At 39.6% G+C, this 21,710-nt stretch overlaps 2 protein-coding genes across 2 annotated transcripts; both read left to right on the plus strand.

The window, feature by feature from the left end:
* Positions 1–3,832: 3,832 nt before the first annotated feature.
* Positions 3,833–7,346, plus strand: ccdc174 (coiled-coil domain containing 174). Its single transcript, XM_079459794.1, has 11 exons — positions 3,833–3,981; positions 4,194–4,298; positions 4,387–4,487; positions 4,945–5,003; positions 5,129–5,276; positions 5,366–5,461; positions 5,564–5,700; positions 6,009–6,103; positions 6,185–6,314; positions 6,443–6,604; positions 6,740–7,346. The coding sequence occupies exons 1-11, from the start codon at positions 3,940–3,942 to the stop codon at positions 7,060–7,062; spliced, it is 1,398 nt and encodes a 465-aa protein (XP_079315920.1). The 5' UTR covers positions 3,833–3,939; the 3' UTR covers positions 7,063–7,346.
* Positions 7,347–8,087: 741 nt separating this feature from the next.
* On the plus strand, positions 8,088–19,797 carry LOC306896061 (sorting nexin-5). Its single transcript, XM_079459730.1, has 14 exons — positions 8,088–8,218; positions 8,437–8,544; positions 8,632–8,739; positions 8,812–8,878; positions 8,980–9,107; positions 16,820–16,903; positions 17,077–17,151; positions 17,236–17,266; positions 17,358–17,442; positions 17,529–17,568; positions 17,655–17,741; positions 18,249–18,338; positions 18,939–19,004; positions 19,121–19,797. Exons 1-14 carry the CDS (start codon positions 8,216–8,218, stop codon positions 19,262–19,264), a joined length of 1,116 nt encoding a protein of 371 aa, XP_079315856.1. The 5' UTR covers positions 8,088–8,215; the 3' UTR covers positions 19,265–19,797.
* The last annotated feature ends 1,913 nt before the right edge of the window (positions 19,798–21,710 follow it).

Raw genomic sequence — 21,710 nt, forward strand, 5'->3', positions numbered from 1 at the left:
TTGAACTGTAGATCCATATAACTAATACGTGATTTCATTTGATATATAACTTGAACATGTTGGACATATTGTTTTTTAAAGAGCCCTGTTGTTTTTCGTTCGTTCGTTGTTGTTATTCTCTTAAATTAATCACAATCTTGAAGACCTAAACATGCTCAAACTCATGAAAATGTGCCCACGCCTGGAGTTCTCTTCCTAGAGTTCTGATAAGATCAACATCATATTTTCAGTCTTAAGGCGTTTGCGATGCTAAATTGACTTTTTGTTAAAGGGAGTTTTTTCTATGGCGTCATTCCAAAGTTTTGCATTTCACCATGAAACAGGAAGTTATAACTCAGGCATACAATGTCAGACCTGCCCCAAACATCACACGTTTGATCATAGTCCCGGCCTGAACACATCTGCATGGTAAAATTCAGTTAGTTATAGCGCCACATCCAGGCAACAGGAAGTGTCAAGTTTTACACTTTGATTAACTACTCATGTCCTCCTTTAATTTGAACAATTTATTTAAATAAAAATATTAAAACACTAAACAAAAAAAAAACAATTATTTTTTATAACATTTATTTATCACTGCGGCGGTGACCTCCTTTGCAACGAAGCCTAACATTCCAACAGAGAAACAATGTTCTGGTGAATAATTTCTTTGATAGCACAGATTAATGGAATGAAAAACATTGATATCATACCCAGTACCGCACTGACTCCTCCTCTTACTGAAAGATAAAAGAAACACAACAATGACAATTTAGACAAAGACACAGTAGAGATGCCAACTAAACTTCTACTGAATCCAAAATCACGATTATTCCAAAGCGCAAATTCATTCATTTACTTTTGTATTTTTGATCATAGTATACGGCTTACCAAACAGATTCACTGTTAAAGGCATTGCCCCGAAACAGTCAGCTTGTGGAGAAAAAAGAAAATGATGAATTTATGTAATTTAACATATTTCACTTAAATAAGCTCAAATCTGAATGTTCAGTTCTTACTCTACGTCTAATGTTGTTGACTTTTAGGATGCAATACATCAAGTGCAGTTTATTTGGATGAACACAAAGCTACAACACAACGACCAATGTCAAAGTGGAACTGTCTTGTTGCCTTATTTTCAATGAATGAAAAGATATTAAACTGCATGTGAATTAACACCTTAACGTGAATAGAATGTTTTGTTAGCGTGTCTATTACCTTTGTGTTACATAAATATTCAATCGACTATCAAAAACTGATCTTTATTCGAAAGTTTAAACACTCAACATTCATGTTAGGAACTTGCAATCAATAAAATGTCCATATATGAAGTTCAAATTAAGATGTTAATAAGACAATGTATTAATACATCACAGATGACTTTCTATTCACAAAGGGTCTTCCACACTTATAGAGCAAAGACTGAGCCAATTCATATCTGCCAGAGGTGTGCAGTGATGCTTCACATTCACTTCACTAACTTTTGGGAAAGTATGTTTCTGTCCATTTACAAACTCTGTGGTGTGTTGAAATCTTTCCAGATAAGTATAGTGCAGATCTGCCAACCTCGGATCTTGTTTTTTAAATACTATCAGTGTGACGGGACACAGGGTTTGAGGGGGGGGGGGTCAATATACTCACATTATTCAACATATAAATTGTTAAAAATTTTGAATAAAACAATGCAGTCACATTTTTCAGAATAGCTCAAAGAAATAACATGACAACGCATGAATAATCTATGAATATATGTGTGGTGTCGGAATAAAATAAAGTGCTCCGCAACGTCATTTAATATATCAATTGTCTGTTTCAATGCATATGCGCCCCACCACCTCCGCGTACCTTGAAATTATGCCCCCCTCTTGATCAGATGCGTTCCGCAGTCCATGCTCCAGCCCCAGCGAACCACATGCCAACAAAAAGCCAAATATATCATGGGGGTTGCAGTAAGGAGCACTGCTCAAACAAAATATTCCCAGAATCTCCTGGAACTTTCTTGTTGTGAGCAAAGTAGAAAAGCTTCATGGTGGGGTTTGATCTAGATGAAATCTCAACAAACATCAAACACGCAACCAGTCTTAGACTGTGCGTGTCAGCGAATAACGGTGTTTCCTTGAGGTTTCGCCGGGCTCCAAGTTGTGTCTTGTCTGGAGGTTAAGCAGCTGCATTGCAGAATTTTCCCTGGGTTCCGGTTTCACAAGGTAAGGCTTACGTCCAGAATGCGATTAAAATTGATGTTTTAGTCTCGCTAAGCTTGCCTTGACATAACGAGCAATGCTTCCAAGCCGTTGCTCTACCATGAGGATAAAAGCCACTGTCTTCAAAGAGAGCTGGGCTGACTTCAGATTTGGGTGAAACACCCTGTTTTCATTACTGGAAAAGACTACCTTGAGGATTGCTCGTTGCACAAAAAGTAATACGAACACTTTCTTGAAAGTCACATTGAGGGACATCTCGCACCCAAAGCAAGAATCAAACCCCCAGACCAACGAGCCACCAGTCCCTGCCAACTACATGCAAACAACAAGCCAAATAAAGTAGGGGGCTGCAGTAAGGAGGACTGCTCAAACACAAGAAAGTAAGGACACTCGTGAACAATAAGTCTACATTGAGCATAAAACCTATGTCAAATACACTCATTCAAAGCCAAGTACATGGGGATGTAGCTCAGTGGTACAGCGCATGCTGTTTCTGATGTTTAAGCCGCTGCACTGCAGAAATGAACTTACAATACTTCTCTGGGGCCCGGTTTCACAAGGTAAGGCTTACGCGACTAAAATGGATTGTTTAGGCACTCTTACCAAAAAGAAGCTTGCACTGAGTAATGCTTCCCTAAGCCATTGCTCTACCGTGAGTATAAAAACATGTATCAGGTCCTAGGTTCAATCGCAGGATCTCCGAGACGTTGCTTATTTAAAAAAAAGCAGTTCCATTATTGATCTTTGAACTAAGCATCGTTCAATATTCCCCTTTTACCCATTTCACAGAAGAAGCTTAAGCCTAGTTGCAGGTTAAAATTCTTTGATTGAAATGTCTTAAAACAGCCTGCTCCGACCTATCTGGCAACATTTCCCTAATACTTTTTGTTTTTCATTTCTTTCTGAGCCAAGCTTTAAACACAGAGGCACTTTCATGTTGGAATAGAAAATAGTGCTGTCCAAACGGTTGCATTACAATACTAGTCACCACACAGCTTCACTCACTCGGTTGCAAAATTAGAAGCACACAGTTCCTTAGAATATCTTTAAATGCTGCAGCGTTAAGATTTGTAAGACTTTTGTACATTGTCTGGTGAAACCAGCATATATGGAAGTATTGTATCATACACTATACATGCATAAGCCTTGAGTTCCAGACTTAAATGAATTGGTTAGGCTCTCTAGCTGAACACAGCTTGCCCTGACATGATGATTAATGTTTCCCTTTTCATAAATATTGATCATGAGTAACTGAAAAAATGCACACAATTTCAGATATCAAAAAGCAACTGTGGGTAAATTAGCAAAAATTTTAAACTTTATTTTAAAGAGGAAAACATGGCTCTCAGATTTCAATCAGGTGAAATTTGTTATTTATACCCCCTCTAGAACATCTTCGGTAAAAAATATTGTAAAAATTCTAAAATTTGAGCTGGGAAATGTTCAAAATGTTGTTGATTTGACACAGAATGACCCATTTGTATTTATTTACACATTTAGTTTTGTATTGTGTTTATGTTATTTATGTATCATTTATACATGATTATGAATTGTAATGTTTTCATATTCGTAAAAGTTTAACAAGTTTAAATTGTAATAAAAATAAAGAAACTGGTTTCAGATCAAAATGAATATTCTTGTGATGTCAACTCCAATACAGTAGAGGGCAGACTCCCCATTATACAATATTGTTTGGAACATCGGTTTACCCTGTTCATCTAGATTCTAGAATGTATTACTAAAGATTTAACAGTTGGCTATGGATAAAAAGAAGAAACAGTATAATGTCACAGCTTCATCGGTGAGTAGTTGGTGTGTGAATGTGTTGTTCTGAGCGAGATTTGCAGATGTAGCCTGATTGTTACGCTGAACGCAGTTAACGTTAGCTTAGCACGACATTTGCGGGTGAGCTTGTCTTGTGTAGTTGTTTATCATTTAATAATGATAATTGATAACGATTGCTTGGTCGTTTTCTGCATTTTGCATAACATTTATTCTTATTCTGCATTTCAGCTGGTTGATTTGAAAGCAGAATTATATCGGAAACAGGAGAAATTTAAGCACGACCGACTTGGCCAAGATGCGGGAGCTGCACAGAAGCCCAAGACCAAAACTAAAGTAAGGCGCAGTTATATGTAGTAAGTGTATGATTTCATAAAGACTTTGTTGTGTTTGATTCGTTGTGTATGTTTTTGTGTGTTCGCAGAAGCCAAATATTTGGGTTAAACAAAATGAAGGAGTGAATGCGCGAGCGCAGAAGGACGTTCAGCAGACCACGGAGGAAGAAGTCACCTTAGATAAATCCAGGTAAGTGATTAATAAAACTGGGTTTATTATGCTAATAATAACAAAAGACAATTTCTGCACTATAATTGTACTTTGATAGATATGTTTATCTGTATTTTCCTTAAACCCAGAGGGTCATTTTCGCTTTACGTAACTCTTTTATGTTTGTGTAAAACTATATGACAAAAACGCAATAATGTTTCAAATGTATTTATTCTTTTAAACTATGTAACATTAGGTATATCATCATTATATCAGATGAAATACTACTTTTAACGTACATTTATTTTAAAGGTGTACTTTCACAGTGTCATTTCTTCTGATATAATAATGATATACCTATTGTTACATAGTTTAAAAGAATAAATACAATTGAAAGAAATATTGTGTGTTATAATAACAGAGTTTATTCTATACATACATATTATGTAAAATGCAGTTCTGTTTTTGTTCACAATATGCATTTTCCTGTACACAGACAGAAATTGGAAGAAAAGGCACTTCTTTATGAACAGATGACAAAGGGAGATTTCCCAGGTATAGGCAGGCATTCCTTCAACATTTCACTTCTTTTACAACTTGAAACACTCCATTAGACATTATTTAGCCTGACAATAAACAGAAACAGAAAGCCATGAAATGAGGCATTGTGTCTTTTTTAGATGAGGAGACTGAAAGTCTTTACCTTGTGGACTTTACCCAAAAGATTATCAATCAGAGGAATGAAACGTATGTATCAGAAGACCGTGATGAGCATGTCCCAGAGGTGAACATCGCTATTCCACACCCCCAGGATGCAGATGAGGAATGGTATGCATAAGCATATGTATCGTACACATGGAAACACAACAAGATTTACATTTGAATTTCTATAGCGTTACTTGTTGTCCTTCTCGAAGGGTGGACTATGTTGATGCCTTAGGACGTTCCAGAAGATGTCTGAGAAAAGATCTACCAGATTTTCTGAAAATGGACCAAGATCTCCAGAGCAAGAGGCAATTGAAATCGTCTTCTGACCATGTCATTACTTGTAGGAACAGTAGTTAATTGACCAGCTGCCTATTTAACTAACTTCTAATTTGTGTCATTGTGTGCAGGGTGATTGGAGTTGATCGGACTCTGTTATCTGAGGACATGAGGAGGGAAATGCAAAGAGAAGAGTGGGAGAGAGAGGAGGAGGAACAGATGAAGAAACCTGTCGGTCCCATTCACTATGAGGATATCAGAGAGCAAGGTGCCGAGTAGAATTGATCTCACACGACACATACACTTATACAATTGAATATGCACAGAACACATGGCTCAGTAGCTCAGTAGTAAGAGCATGGTGTTAAAAACTTGCCGTTGTTATGTGAACATCTCCAAGGTCATGGGTTCGATCCAAGGGAATTGCAGATACTTAGAAACAAATGTATAGGATAATGCAATTTAATTCGTCTGCCAAATGCATACATGTAATATTTGATAATAAGAGATTTTAAGCAAAGGCTGAATCAAATCTGCATAGCATCTCGCATTAAAAAATGTGTCTGTCTGTTTCAGAGGCCAGAGAGCTTGGTGTTGGTTATTTTGCTTTTTCCCAGGATGTAGAACAACGCAGAAAACAGAGAGAGACTCTAGACATGTTGAGAGACCAGGTCCGTATACTTCAAAAATAAATATTTACAAAACAGAAAAAGTATCAATTAATGTTTTTCTGAATTCTCTTTTTCTCAAAGACCACAGATCAACGCACCAAACGAGAGCAATTTAAGCAGAAGAGAAAAGCTCTGCTTGAGGCTCGACTAGCTAAAGTAAGGATGAGGAGGATGAAGAAAGGCAAGCTCGAGTCAGAAGCTGAAGGCAATGGTGCATGTTCTTTGTTTGTTATGAAGCGTACAGAGCATGTGTGACCTTATTTTGGTGATGCATTCATAAATGTGGAGGTGGATGTGGTTATTTTTTTGGCTGATTGGCTGATCCTTGCTCGCTTGTAGCTGGTGCCAGTGGTGCTGAGATTGATGATGAAGACAATGAGGATGAAGCTGTAATCGAACCTCCGCCTCCTGAAAAGTTTCCAAAAGTTGAGGTAGAGATCCAGGAGAGGAAGGACACTATACATGGCATTCCACACATCAGAGAGTGGGACAGGGGCAAAGGTAATCTGGGGTTTACACTGCCGTAAACTTGAACCTGTTGGATATTCCTGTTTTTCTTTGCTTTAATATCTGTTCAGTTTTACTTTCATTGTGTGTTATGTTTAAAGTCTTACAATTAAACCTATTCTTTTCCAGAGTTCTCCCTGGGTCAGTGGACAAATCGCCGTCGGGATGAGCGTGATACAGAGTTTGCTCCACCTTCTGCTTATTTCACAGATAACAGAAAGGGCAATTACAGCCGAGCTGCAGAGAAGGGGCAGGGCAAAGCAAAACTTCACTTTAAATGGTCTGAGTCCCAGAGCGCCACAGAAAGGGACACAGATAACACATCCACCCCAGCGTATTCTTCTAACATACCCACGTGTTCACAATACCAACATATGCGACAATCACAACCACAGACGGATCACACACACAGTTTAGATGACCTTTTATCGTTCTACAAACATGCCAACTGAACTATAAATCTTGGAAACAAATTTTATCTGAACTGTGGAATTAAAATACATAACCTTTGGATTGTAATATGTTATGTGATGTATGTTACGATTATCTTATATATTTTTTTTGCTGTGTGTTAAAGCATGACTTAATGCAGATTTTCTGTCAATAATCTATTCTTTAAGATTTGACAGTGAGACTTAACATTGTACAGACAAATCAATAAAAACAGATGTTATCTTTTGTTTACAATAAAAGCATGTGTCTGTAAATAATTTCTCCACTAATCTTGGGATACTGGTCAACACACTGCCCTGTTAAGAAGGAAGTTAACCCACTATTAGGAAAAATATTTAAAATCAGTGTATTCAGTCTTAAAGGAACAGAACATTTTGATTTAAATAGAGCTGCTTAGGCTTTGTTACTGTGTCCATGTTATGCTTTCTTTGTTCTTTTTCGCAAGCATGAGACTTTTTTTAAGCCCCTTTCATTATTTTCACAGAAATCTGTTTTGTAGACAAAGTTTTTGCATTCTGTATTTTGTTATAACCATTCCTGTATAGCTCAGTGGTTAGAGCATGGCGTTAGCATGCCAAGGTCATGTGTTTGGTCCCAGGGATTGCACATACAAAACAAATGCATAGTATAATGCAATGAAAGTCGCTTTGTATAAAAGTGTCTGTCAAATGCGTAAAAGTAATAGGATGAATATTATGTGCAAAATGCAGCGTGAGCATTTTTGGTACACTGGTCAAACTTTATAATTTGCACATGACTCCAGTGAAACAACTTTGTGTTTGGTTATTCAGTAGCCTATGATAAGTGTTTTACAAGCTTCATTGTTTTTAGTGGAATATGTATACACGGATCCAGTAAACTCACACATTTTTACATGCTCTTGAAAAGTGGACACAAAAGTATATATTGGATGAAATAAACACACACACAACCGAATCACAGGACCACAACACGGTGACCTTTGGCTCGAAGGATATCCTGTCTCCACAAGAATGTATGTGCAAGCATTTTGAGTTTTTCTGTCAACCAGAGAGAGGGAGGACAGTGGTTGAATTTTTAACTCTGATTGTTAAACTCACAGTTTCACATGTGTCACAATTTTTTCTTTGGAATCACAGATTAGAGGTTGGAAGCCAATTGAATGCAAGGGAGATGGTAAGTAACCGCTTTTGGTTGAGTTTATGATCATCATATGATCATTTTGTAACAAAATAAAATTTTAAATGTAATAACAGTGAATTTATTTCAGATTTCGTCCTTTTTGAGATATTTGTAAACCAAATGATTATTAATGCCACATTACATACAATGATTTGGATTGATATTTTTTTACAAAATTCCTGTTTAAATTAGTCTGTTTGTGGGTGGTTTAGGACAGTTCAAATGCAGAATCAAAATTAAGTGTTACTGCAAGCAGCATTAGGATCACTGATGTGACACAGGATGGAGATATTCTGACTTTTGCCATCACTTCCCAGAAAGTAAGTTGTTCATAGATTTACTTTTAGGCTCATAAAAAGATGTCCCTTTAAAACATCTGATTTGTCATTGATTTTTTTTTTGCTCAGTTGAATAGTAGTGGTGGGGTGTGTGTCTTTCAAACATATGAGGACTTTGACTGGCTTCAGCAGAATCTTTTCTCACAAGAAAATGTTCCTGGACTTCAGGGAGTCATAGTGAGTCACATTGTAAAAATACACGAGGCATGTTTTACATCAGAACATTAACAGGATTGTATCTTTCCATAGTTCCCCCCTTTACCATCTAAAGCACCATCACTGTTAAACACAGCATCTAAATCACTCAAACAACTTGGTATGTTTAATTTTGTATGTAATTGACATGAAAACTAATTTTGTTTGTTTCACAGCTCAATTATAGTTTTATGTATGTAATGTTGTATATTTATGTTGCAGGTTTCTTGGCTCTCGGGCATGATTGGCAGGTTTATTGTCAAGCGTTGGAGTTTTATCTCCAGCAGGTGGCGACACACCCAATACTCAGCCAATGCAAGGCATTGGACAGCTTTCTTACTAAATCAGAGGTGCTGTATGAACACAAGTAGCATGGTTTAGACATACCCACTCAATTTTATTTATTTAAAAATTTTTGATAATATTAACCAAAATAAAAATATTGTGATTGAATCAGCACCCCTTTATCTCTATATGCCCATTTGAGCAGTATGTAAATCTGTTGAAAGAACTGTAATGGTGCAATATTGCGAAAATGAGCTTTGAACCCATTAAACCATAGCTTAACTTAATGTTTTTAAGTAGTATAACCATAGTAACCTACAGTTTGTGCTCACCACAATAAACATGGTATTTGTCTGTAACAATACGCCTGAGGAGTAGCAATAAGGTCTTCTCGGGTCTAAAGATCTTTACCCGACCTAAAATGACCCGAATCACTTTTTACCCGAACCCGAGACAGACCTGATAACGTTTTTATTTTAAAGCCCCGACCGAGACAATCCCGATAACGTTAGACCCGAGTCCGACCCATCGTCTATTTTTCAAACCTGACTAGACCTGAATGTAAACCGACGTTTATTAATGAAATTGATATGGCAATGAACACGTTGATCCTCTTGTTTTGCTGTGGCAAATTGCGCAAATTCAGGGTAGGGGAAAGTGGGGTGAGTTGTGCCAGTTTTTACTCAAAGTGACTTTAAAGTAAGGCCATGACTGTAATGCCTTCAACTTGAGATTGTACATATATTTCAGGATGTGGTGCATCCCTGAGAACAATAACTTTGGATCTGAAATCAATTGTTTCAGAAATATAGCTTTTGGGAAAAAAGTGGTCTTGTAGCACAACTTGACCCTGACGCGGGATGAGTTGTGCCTTTGGGGAGAATGCGCTGGGGTAAATTGTGCCAGTGATTTCTGAAGTAAAACAGAACATTCTAATGTTGTGAACTGTAGTGCTATATGAAAGCAAGACAAATGAAATACAAAATTGATCATTTAAGGTTTATTTAGATATTGTCACCTTATTAAACTGTTGGAATAAGTCATATTTTGTAGTTTTACACAATAGGCCTAGCTATCTTGTCTATTCCTTAACATCCCACTTCTCAATGCTGCAGGGGAATATAAACTTCTGCTCCCTTCTGGCTGTACCTGTTTATGGGGTGTGGGTAGTTCCTTGAGCACATCACCTCTAGGGATGACTTCTTCATAATTCTTTTTAAATGTAAAGATGGGGTTTCCATCCACAGACTTCTTACAACTTTGCCTTTTTTTGCTCATGTCTCCACCCTCAACCTTCTCCACCAATCCAACGTAGTTATAGGATTTGGTTTACCTGCAACGCTGGAGATGTCACTCTCTACTGTAGATAGTCGCTTTCTTTTGGGCTTTGGTTGGTTTGGACACTTTCAGAAACCCTCTCTTCTAATTTTCCTTCATTTTCGGTTTTTCAGCCCTATTATTTTCGCTGTTGTGTGTGTATGTCAAATAGTTGAAGTGCTAAAATGTAAGAGTACAATTACAAATTAATAATATGTTGAAAATAATCATAAGTGGGGGTGAGTTATACCACTGGCACGACTTAACCCAGGCCCTTTGGCACAAATCACCCCACACCCACACGTTTGAAAACTAGCATGATCCAGCAGTGAAAAGCTAACATCATGCTTACTGTATATACATATTGTGTAGCCGGCTATAGCGCTTAAACATGTGTGAAATGTTTTTCCAACTTGTCTATAATTGTTCAGACACTACAATCAAAAAACCTTGATCATAGGAATTTTACTTTGAAAGACAAACGTCTCGGTTACGTATGTAACCTCTGTTCCCTGATGGAGGGAACAAGACGTTGTGTCGAAGCCGACAGATGGGGTTCGCCCTTGAGAACCAGTCATCTCTGACTATTTTGAAAAGGCCAATGAAATTTGGCGAATGAAATTTGCATGCCGGGCCCCGCCCCCGGAAATCCGGGTATAAAAGGGGAGCCGGCGTGCTCATTCATTTACCTTTTGTGCTGAGGAGCCTAAAAGCATCTCGTGACTGCTGCAGCGGACGGCTATTGTCGTGGCAAGAAGGACACAACCATCAGGGAACAGAGGTTACATACGTAACCGAGACGTTCCCTTTCTGTCGGTCTCTCGACGTTGTGTCGAAGCCGACAGATGGGGTTCCTATGGAAAACGCCACGGCAATAGCCGCGTCACAATCTCCAGCGAGGCGACGTTTGCCAGCCTAGGCGAGTCAGACGAAGCGCTCTCGCGAGATTGTAACCTTCCAGTAGGTAGACAGGGGGACCCAGAGCTTCCAAGAAAAGATGGGTAGCCCCTGTCCTCTGTCAACTCAGACGGCCCCAATGGCGAGAGCCGTCCGGCCATAGGACCACTGGGTAAGCGCTATTCCCTCAAGGGGGAGGTGCGCTACGGAGACCACTTCCCACCCTCGGGGGGGAATACAGTGGAGAAACAGCATGGTCTTACCGGCAGGGAAGAACTCATGGGAGGTATGTGCGAGAATCCGCAGGGTGGATGCTCACCCGGGGAAGGTCACGAGTTCCGGGGGAACAGCTCATGACGGAATCTCAGATGGAACCACCCTGCTGGGGGGTTACCACGTCTGGAGCACTGAGGTCGGTTAGAGTCACACGTAGATAACTCAACTTGTGCCCGCCAAAGGTGGCAGGCTGCTCCGCCCAGCCCGCTGCCTTGAGTGCTTAGTGATGGATGGAATCTATTCTTCGCCCGAGGGGAAAGAAGGGAGGCAGACGATTGCGCACTGACCCCCCCCCAAGAGGGGGGCTGGCGCTTGTCACAGGCGTACGCCCTGCCGGCCGCCGGTCTTACCTGGTGTTATCCTGCAAGACTCGAGCTGACACCGGATCCACGCGGAGGTTGTAGAACCTCGCGAAGGTGTGGGGCGTAGCCCAACCCGCAGCTCTGCATATGTCTGCCAGAGAGGCGCCCCGAGCCAGTGCCCACGAGGAGGCAACACCCCTGGTGGAGTGCGCCCTCACTGCCAGCGGGCACGGGCAATCTTGAGATCGGTACGCAGCCATGACGGCGTCCATGATCCAGTGCGCCAGTCTCTGTTTGGAGACAGCTTTCCCCTTCTGCTGACCTCCAAAACAAACAAAGAGCTGCTCAGAGCCTCTGAAGCTCTGCGTGCGGTCCACGTAGAGGCGCAAGGCGCGTACTGGACACAACACGGACAGGGTTGGGTCTTCCTCCCCAGTGGGGAGCGCCTGCAAGGTCACCACCTGGTCCCGGAAGGGAGTGGTGGGAACCTTGGGCACGTAGCCGGGCCGAGGTCTCAGGATCACGTGAGAATCACCGGGCCCGAAATTTAGGCACTCTGTGGACACGGAAAATGCTTGCAGATCCCCCACCCTCTTGATGGAGGCGAGCGCCGTCAGGAGAGCCGTCTTCATCGAGAGATGAGAAAGATCGGTCTCTCCGAGGGGCTCGAAGGGAGGCCTCTGGAGGCCCGCCAGGACCACATTGAGGTCCCAAGAGGGTACGGAGCGCGATCGAGGTGGGTTAAGCCTCCTCGCGCCCCTGAGGAACCTGATGATCAGGTCATGCTGCCCTAGAGGTTTTCCAGCAACTGGTTCGTGATGAGCGGCGATAGCGGCTACATACACTTTCAGTGTGGACGGAGAGAGTTTACTCTCCAACCTCTCCTGCAGGAAGGACAGCACGTGCCTGACCGAGCAAATCCGTGGGTCTTCTCTGCGAGAAGAACACCAAGACGAGAAGAGGCGCCACTTAAAGGCGTACAGCCGCCTCGTGGCAGGTGCCCTAGCCTGAGTGATGGTCTCCACCACCGCGGGGGGTAGACCACTCAGGATCTCCTTGTCCCATCCAGGAGCCAGACGTGGAGGTTCCAGAGGTCTGGTCTCGGGTGCCGCAACATGCCCTTCCCCTGAGAAAGAAGGTCCTTCGTCAGGGGAATCGGCCAGGGGGGAGTTGTGGTCAGGAGCATTAGCTCCGAGAACCAAGTCCGGTTGGGCCAGTACGGCGCAACTAGTACCACTTGATGCTCCTCTTCCCTGACCTTGCACAGGACCTGTGCAATGAGGCTCACTGGGGGGAAGGCGTACTTCCACTTGTCCTGTGGCCAGCTGTGCGCTAGGGCATCCGTGCCGAGGGGGCCCTCGGTCAGGGAGTACCAAAGCGGGCAATGGGTGGTGTCCAGGGAGGCAAACAGGTCCACCTGTGCCCGCCCGAACTGCACCCAAATAAGCTGGACCGCACGGGGGTGGAGTCGCCACTCTCCACGGGGCGTCGACTGACGAGAGAGCGCATCGGCTGTCTGGTTCAGGTCGCCCGGTATGTGAGTGGCACGCAGAGACTTCGTCACCTGCTGACTCCACAGGAGGAGGCGTCGGGCAAGTTGCGTTAACTGTCATGAGCGTATACCCCCCTGGCGGTTGATATACGCTACGGCAGTCATGCTGTCTGATCGGACCAGAACGTGCTGGCCCTGCACGAGGGACCGTAGTCCCTTGAGTGCCAACAGAACAGCCAACAACTCTAGGCGGTTGATATGCCAACACAGCTGGGACTCCGTCCAAAGACCCGCCACTGTGTGCCCTTTGCACACCGCACCCCAACCCCGTAAGGAGGCGTCGGTCGTTACTCTTCTCTCGGTTGACCCGTAACCCCAAACGGTCTAGGTGCCGGCGCTGAGAAATTTGCTCTTTCAGAAAAATACCTCTTTCAGAAAACACCTCTGGAACTGCTGAAACGCCGGGGGGATGATCGCTCGGAAGGGACAATCCGCTGCACCACGTCAAGAATTCAGCTGTAGTAGTAGTCATTCGATGCGAAGGCTCCGAAGAACAAAAGGTAAATGAATGAGCACGCCGGCTCCCGTTTTATACCCGGATTTCCGGGGGCGGGGCCCGGCATGCAAATTTCATTCGTCAAATTTCATTGGCCTTTTCAAAATAGTCAGAGATGACTGGTTCTCAAGGGCGAACCCCATCTGTCGGCTTCGACACAACGTCGAGAGACCGACAGAAAGGGAAATAGTTTTTTGAGCTAAAATGTGCTTACGTCTCATGCCATGTGTGCCACCCTTCTTTGGAGGATGAGTAAAATGGATGGCTTTTCAAAATTATGTGGTCACATGACCAATTTCTTCTATGGGTTTCCAAAAACAAGGGGTGGAACTACTTCCCCCCTGGCACAAACCACCCCACTCTCCCCTAAATGGGTTGTGCCAGTTTTAGCTGAATCAAATCTAAATAAGTATGACGACATGGCAACCACTCGCGCGAACATTCTGTCTCAACAATGTGTTCCAAACCGCGTAGTACTGAAATGTGCGCGTCTTTTAATATCTACTTCTGGTCGCCTGGTGGAAGTATGTTTTTCCTGAATACGATTGTAACTACATCGAGTGCAAACCCCTGCAGCGTTGGAAACTTCGGGATTTCAATTCTAAGGTGATTTCAGATCACCGCGACTTTCGGAAGATTTGCGTGGCTTTCAACCGATCGGCTGAGGGACCGCGGTCAAGCCAGTCGCAGTTCGAAAATACACGGTCAAGCCAGCCGCCGTTTAGATTCATTATGCGCGCATACTTCGTAAACTACGGTACTTTCTAGAAACACCGCTTTAAAAGCTTTATTTAAATGCGGATCGTCTGTGTGTCTCCTCAATATTATATATTGCGTTTTTGTAGTAATTTATGTATTTTTTTCGGAATGTTTGCATTATAATTTCTGTAGGCTAAAGTAGGCCTACTTTATTGTAAAAACAATGTCTCCGTCTAAAACTAGCCTATTATTATAGACCTTTGTCCTGCATATAAAACAGTTTATCCAATTCAATTATTTGTTTAATATCTATACTCCTACGACAATTAACATGATTTTTATTTGTTCAAAACAAGTTTAGTGGTTTTAATACACGATTTCTAATAAGTTTCACAAACGTATGGTCGGACTCTGTAGGGGGCATCCCACACTATATGCACACCATATATGGACACATTTTACTGTAGCATTTGGGAGAAATTGTCATTTTTCCAATTTAAATGCCTATAGAAACATGATTTCTAATAAGTTTCACAAACGGATGGTCTCTTCCTGTAGGGGGCATCCCACAGTATATGCACACCATATATGGACTCATTCTACTGTAGCATTTGGGAGAAATGGTTATTTTTCCACTTTAAATGCCTATAGAAACATGATTTCTAATAAGTTTTACAAACGGATGGTCGGACTCTGTTGGGGGCATCCCACACTATATGCACACCAAATATGGCCTAATTTTACTGTAACATTTGGGAGAAATTGTCATTTTTCCAATTTAAATGCCTATAGAAACATGATTTCTAATAAGTTTCACAAACGGATGGTCTCTTCCTGTAGGGGGCATCCCACACTATGTGCACACCATATATGGACTCATTTTACTGTAGCATTTGGGAGAAATTGTCATTTTTCCAATTTAAATGCCTATAGAAACATGATTTCTAATAAGTTTCACAAACGGATGGTCTCTTCCTGTAGGGGGCATCCCACACTATGTGCACACCATATATGGACACATTTTACTGTAGCATTTGGGAGAAATTGTCATTTTTCCAATTTAAATGCCTATAGAAACATGATTTCTAATAAGTTTCAAAAACGGATGGCCAAAATTGTCATTTTTCTGCTTCAAAAGTTATAGACACAATAAATTGGATAAATTTCAATTTCTCCCAAATGCTACAGTAAACCATTACCATTAGTTATAAGTCATTATAGTAGGAAAGCATGTTTTTTCAAAACGCTATAATACGCTTTCAAAAGCCATTCCACAGTTAAACTTGTACAAAGTTATGTTACTGTATTAAAATCATGTATTTGCATTTTGTAGCTAATCATTTAGACACTAACAACACATTTACTATAGGATACACATTAAAAACATAATTTCACAGGAGTAGGCTACAGGTAAAACAATTTTAACCCGTTTTATTTGATGGAAATATCAGTAACAGTAACTGTTAAACAAAAGTTGCAGACGGAGACATTGCTTTCACAACATGCATAATGCAAACATTCTAACAAATATGTTCTTCAATTACGGAAATTCTAAACGTAAAACAAAATATATAATATTGAGGAGACACACAGACGATCTGCATTTAAATAAAGCTTTAAAAGCGGTGTTTCTAGAAATTGATGTTGGCAGCCCCCACTCAATTAGCATACAGGCGCACGGAAAAATAAATGTAGAAATGTGGAAATACAGAAATACAGAAATAAATAAATGTAGAAACGTGGAAATACAGAAATAAATAAATGTATAAATAAATAAATGTATAAATAAAAATGTATAAATAAATAAATATATAAATAAATAAATAAATGCATAAATACATAAATATATAAATAAATGCATAAATACATAAATAAATACATATAGAAAAGCATAAATAAATAAATAAATACATGCAAAAATACAGAAATAGCCATTTATATTACTGAAATGTATTTATTTTCACTATTATTTATGCATTTATTTATTTATTTTTCCTTCTGTCATTTTTAGTCCTCCATAGACTACAACTCGTGTGGAGTATAATAGGAGTCAGGTGTGGGGTTATCAATGATGTCAGAGGGGCACAGTGCATTATTACATTGTCAAACTATGGATAAATAAATGTTTTTTTACTGTAATAGAACATTCCTATGTTAATTAAGGGCATGGATTGTAAAAAGAGTTGTTGACATGTTAACAATGTCTTACACTTGTCATTGCATGTTTATTTTGTTCAGTCTCCGGGAAAACAACGAGGAAGAAAAGGAATATTAAATCGCCTCAGTCAGGCTGTGGAAGAGATGAGAAAGGAAAGTCACAAGGTATGTGTATTGGAGGGGGCTTGAAATGAATTGCATACACCAACTGTTCCTAGAAGGGGGATTATGAGATCATGAGAACGTTGGTTTAAAAAGTTATTTTAAAAGTATATATTTATATATGAACCTATTGGATTATGTATAATATGTTTGATTCTGAAGTATTCAACCCTCAGGATGTGGATGACTTCTTTCAGAAAGAGAGACATAAAAACACAAATCTTGCAACTTTGTCAAAGGTTGCTACAGAGGTACTCAAGCAACATTTAATCTTTCTTAATCTGTATGTGGCTAGTAAATTGTCATTTAACCGTGAGCATTTTGTTTGTCCTTAGAAATTACTTGACGTTGTGTTGACTGAGCAAAGTAAGTCATTGCAGAGTTACATTTACATGATAAGTACACATTGAATATATAGTCTGTCAATGTGTTTGCTTGTTTGTTTGTTTGTTTACAGAGCTTGCTTTGGCTTGTGGGCATTTTTCCACATGTCTTCATCTCTGTGTAAATCAGGATGATGAAGCTGCTGTTGCTTTCTCCAAGTAGAATTTAGTTCTTAAATTTACCCCGTGTTTCTGCCTGCAGTGGCAAGCTGTGGTTTATTCATATTTTTTTGTGATTTCTTTAGGATTTGCTTGAAGCTGTCAGATATTGTTGAAGCAGTAAAGGTAAGGCCACTTTACAATATTCTATGAACCCTATCATTTGTATAATATTTGATTTGAATGTTTTTTATTTGGTTTTGTTTCTGTAGAGAAATTTTGAAAAAGTTGCCAATAACAACATCTCCACTCTTGGTTTGGGCCTGGACTTGGAGGCTCGCTATGAGGAAGCAGAGAAAGTATGTTTTTTGCAAAAACATTTCTAATTTTATTTTGCTGTGCAGCCACTCTTTCCAAAAGATTTGGAACAAATTACAGCCTACAATGCAGCTCTGCCCACTCCTGGCATTTTTCTGCCAATCTTATGAGGCTCTGGAATGCAACTGCATGTCTGCTATAGCAGGGTTTTTATTACTTTACCATGGGAGGGACCCACGAATATGATGAATCTTTTGTAAGGACCCTTCCTTAAATACATATTGATCTATATATTTATAAAGAAACATTTTTTACAAGTTTTGCTCAATGTATAAATCTGAACAGAGACATTTTCAATTCAATTTTACTTGTACTGTAAAAACTCACTATGAAGATAAAAAAAAAACATACCTTAAAATTAGCAAAAAAGTGTTCACTTATAAATTTGAACACTTATAAATAAAACAGTAATGATGTTCTGTAGACTTATTTAATGGGGACCCCCTCTTCTGGAAGTTCCCTACATCCCAGTCTTTATGTTGTTGCAGGAAATGCTTTTCAGAAGAACTTGTAAATTGATCGAGCTGGAAACGGTTAAGAAGAACACAGAAAAAGCCAAGGCCAATAAAAGAGATGTGGTATGTTACGTTCCCTCCACATTGATAACATTTCTACAAGCTGTTTTGGATAGGTTACATTTACATTTATTTATGTAACCTTGTGCCCAGGCGCACTGACCGTTTTACTAGACTACCATTTTACGTTACCAAGCTAGCAAAAGTGGATTCGGACATGCTCTGAGTGCCAGTTTGGGCACGGCCCTTTTCTATTCCAACATGACAATGCCTGTTGTCAAGGTTCGACTTGTTTCCATCTCTGTATTTATATATAGATAGTGGAATAAATAACTGCAGAACATACAGTAGGCCTATGTGTTTTCAGCGGTGTCTGCAGAGCACATATTATGGCACACACAAAGAGTCTAATGCAACTCATTACAGTTGACAAAAAGAACAGATGGATAGACAGTTATAGGAATGAAGGGAAAGTGGGGGAAAAGTCAATGATTAAATCTCCACAATGAACGAATGTGCTACACTCCCACCCCTCTGCCCATGACCTCTCTCTTCTGCATTTCTTGGCACATAAATGTTAAATGTGTGGTTGAACAAAGGACAGAGGGTGACGCAACAAAGTACAAACAGAAATTATCATGTTTTCTGTGTCTAAATCTGTAGATGGAGGAGATTCAGAAAGCTACTGAGAAAGAATTCTCCCTCATCTCATCTGTGTCTAAACAGGACGTAAGTTTCTGGATGATTTTAAGAAATCTTATATTTTCAAATTTGTATGCTGATTGAATATTTATTTTGAGAGAATGTAGGGCAAATCATCTAATTATAGAGCTATTTTGTGGCAGATTGAGCGTTTCCATAGCTCCAGAGTGACTGTGCTGAGGACCTTCCTTGTTGGATGGTGTGAAAAACAGCTTGACACAGCAAAGGAGTGTGCCAAACTCTACTCTCAGTATTTGGACGCTTGCAAAAACCTGTTTTCAGAATAAAGAGGAAGAAATATTAAATTCTTCAATAAATTCTTACAAAACAACTGGAATATCAAAACGAGCTAAAGTTAACAATTATCTTTACAAATCATTATTCTGTATAATTTTACTTTACATAATCTAAAAGTACTTAGTTTCTAATTAGCTCCATGAAACTTTACATTTATTTAAGTAACTGATTTAAAATGATCCAATTTATATGCCATTCCCGTTAAAATGAATAAGCATTTAAGCATAAAGTAAACTTTAATCCCAAGGTAACCTCATGGTCTGTAGGCCATCCTTAAACTAGTCAGGTGTGAACCTTCTTTTGTGTAAACTTGCAATTAAGTAAATTAAAAGTGTTTGCATATTCTGTGTTACTTGGCTTTTATTGCTGGAAAAGTGTGTGCGTGTGGTATACTGAAAATATCAAAATATCGAGTGCAATGTCACAATTATAACTTTACATTTTATGTATAAATGTTTTATGTATTCATATATTATGTATAAATATATACCAAAAATACACTTACAATAAAGTAACCTTACACAAAACTAATTACTGTAATGATGTAATAATTTATAATGCTCCTAAATTACAGTAGGTCAACCTCATCCATTTGAACTCCTTATATCTTAACAACTAAAGGCGGATATATTTATGTATATTTAGATATGTTTCAAAATAATTGTTAAAAACTAAGTTGGTTATTTTATTTTAATCATTTTTACAGCAGGTGAAATTACAGTAAGAATGTCTGTGTGAACCAGAGGTTTTTGATCGATTTAGTCAGGTTGTTCCAAACCTGTATAAATCTGCTAAACACAAAAGAAGATATTTGGAAAGATGTCAGTAACCAAAGCAGATCTCACCCACATTGACTTCCATAGTATTTATTTTCCCTAATATGGCAGTCAATGGGGGATGAGATCTGTTTGGTTACTGACATTCTTCCCCATACTTTCTCTGTGTTCATCAGCAAAGACATTTATACAGGTTTGAAATAATCTGAGGGTGAGTTAATGATGACAGAATTTCCATTTGTTTGTGAACTGTCCTTTTACGTGTTACAATGTATATTCAAGTGAAAAGGACTACAAAACTGCATTCCATTCTAGGAGCCCAATTCAATATACCCTAATCCCTTAAAAGGGTTTACCCTCCGCAGTGAGAACTTTGAAAGGATGAAGAGTGTAGGGGACCAAGCGTCATCATCTATTACTTGGAACTGTAAGACAGCGCAATATTTCTTTAGCTTCTTCAAGGGACAAGTTACCATTTCGTGCAAGTTTTACGTTGGCAGTTTCACAACAAGTGAGACTTTCTTTAAGCTTTTCTTCAGGGAAATGAAGGACCCCGCCCAAGTAAAACGCTAGGGTCATGTGATCCCACACATAGAACTGGTTAATAACAGGTTCAGTGACTGCCATTTTGTTCTCTTCATCTGGTAACAACTGGAATTGAAGGTTATTACAAACGGCTTGTGCTTTCCAAATAATTTTGTCCCCCTTATAATCACAAAATAAACTGGATTCAATCTCTGGGAAATCCTTAAACTTCTCATTGACTGCTGGGCTGTGTATAAGAACAACATACATGATCTCTTGTCTGTAAAATACGGTCTTATATTCCCTGAGAACTGGATCTTGCCCTCCACACATCTGATTCCTGTATCGTTCCATCACTTCGGTCAGGTTAAACGTGAAGCGAAAGTTACCATAGCGTGATTCCTCATTGTCAAATGCAGGTGATGTTGTGAATTTATTCAGGAACGGCTTCTGCCTTTCTCTTTGCTCTCGGGTTCTGTTTGGAAACGTGTCCTCTAGATAATGCTGTTCAGCAGCACTTATGCTCTCATCGTCAATCTTCAGACTCCACCACGAAAACTTATCATTGCTTCTTCCAAAACCCTGGAATCCCCCTGAGTCCAAGATTTGCCGCAAACTGTATTCGTCAGTGACATGAGTCACCTCAGAGATATGAAATGCAACAGGGGTTGGATAGTTAGGGATTATTTTAGACAGGTATTCCAAGATCTTAAGTTTATAATTTATATGTATTTTGGCAAAATCATTTAATATTTTAGATGCATTTTTCTCAATCTTAATGCTGAGATCTTTAATGCCAATGTGTCCATCATGACTGACCGCATTCCGACCACGTAAATTCCTTCCCACACAAAAGACATTCTGTAAAGATAAAGTTGATATGGTTCATTTAGAACAACATGTGACCATATTTATTTTGAAGTATTCTGTGCAATGCTTATAAAAAATATTTAAAGCGATAAACAACAATAATATTAATCTTACTTTAATTTACTTAAATTTTGATCCACAATTTTATGAGTTCTGTGCAGTATTTTTTTCTTCTCAATCTGAAAGCAAGGGCATGCCAAAAAAACATAGTTTACCTTTTAAAAAATTATTTACACATGATCTTTAATCTGCCCATCCTTCTTAA

The sequence above is a fragment of the Barbatula barbatula genome, assembly GCF_947034865.1.
Source record: "Barbatula barbatula genome assembly, chromosome: 7".
Taxonomy (NCBI): Eukaryota; Metazoa; Chordata; class Actinopteri; order Cypriniformes; family Nemacheilidae; genus Barbatula; species Barbatula barbatula.

Excerpts from the sequence above, each read along its gene's own strand:
- ccdc174 (XM_079459794.1), top strand. The coding sequence starts at position 3,940 with ATGGATAAAAAGAAGAAACAGTATAATGTCACAGCTTCATCG. Across the intron at positions 4,488-4,944 it reads GTCACCTTAGATAAATCCAG|ACAGAAATTGGAAGAAAAGG; the intron begins GTAAGTGATTAA and ends TCCTGTACACAG. Across the intron at positions 6,315-6,442 it reads GTCAGAAGCTGAAGGCAATG|CTGGTGCCAGTGGTGCTGAG; the intron begins GTGCATGTTCTT and ends GCTCGCTTGTAG.
- LOC306896061 (XM_079459730.1), top strand. Across the intron at positions 8,740-8,811 it reads CTGGACTTCAGGGAGTCATA|TTCCCCCCTTTACCATCTAA; the intron begins GTGAGTCACATT and ends ATCTTTCCATAG. Across the intron at positions 17,569-17,654 it reads ATATTGTTGAAGCAGTAAAG|AGAAATTTTGAAAAAGTTGC; the intron begins GTAAGGCCACTT and ends TTGTTTCTGTAG.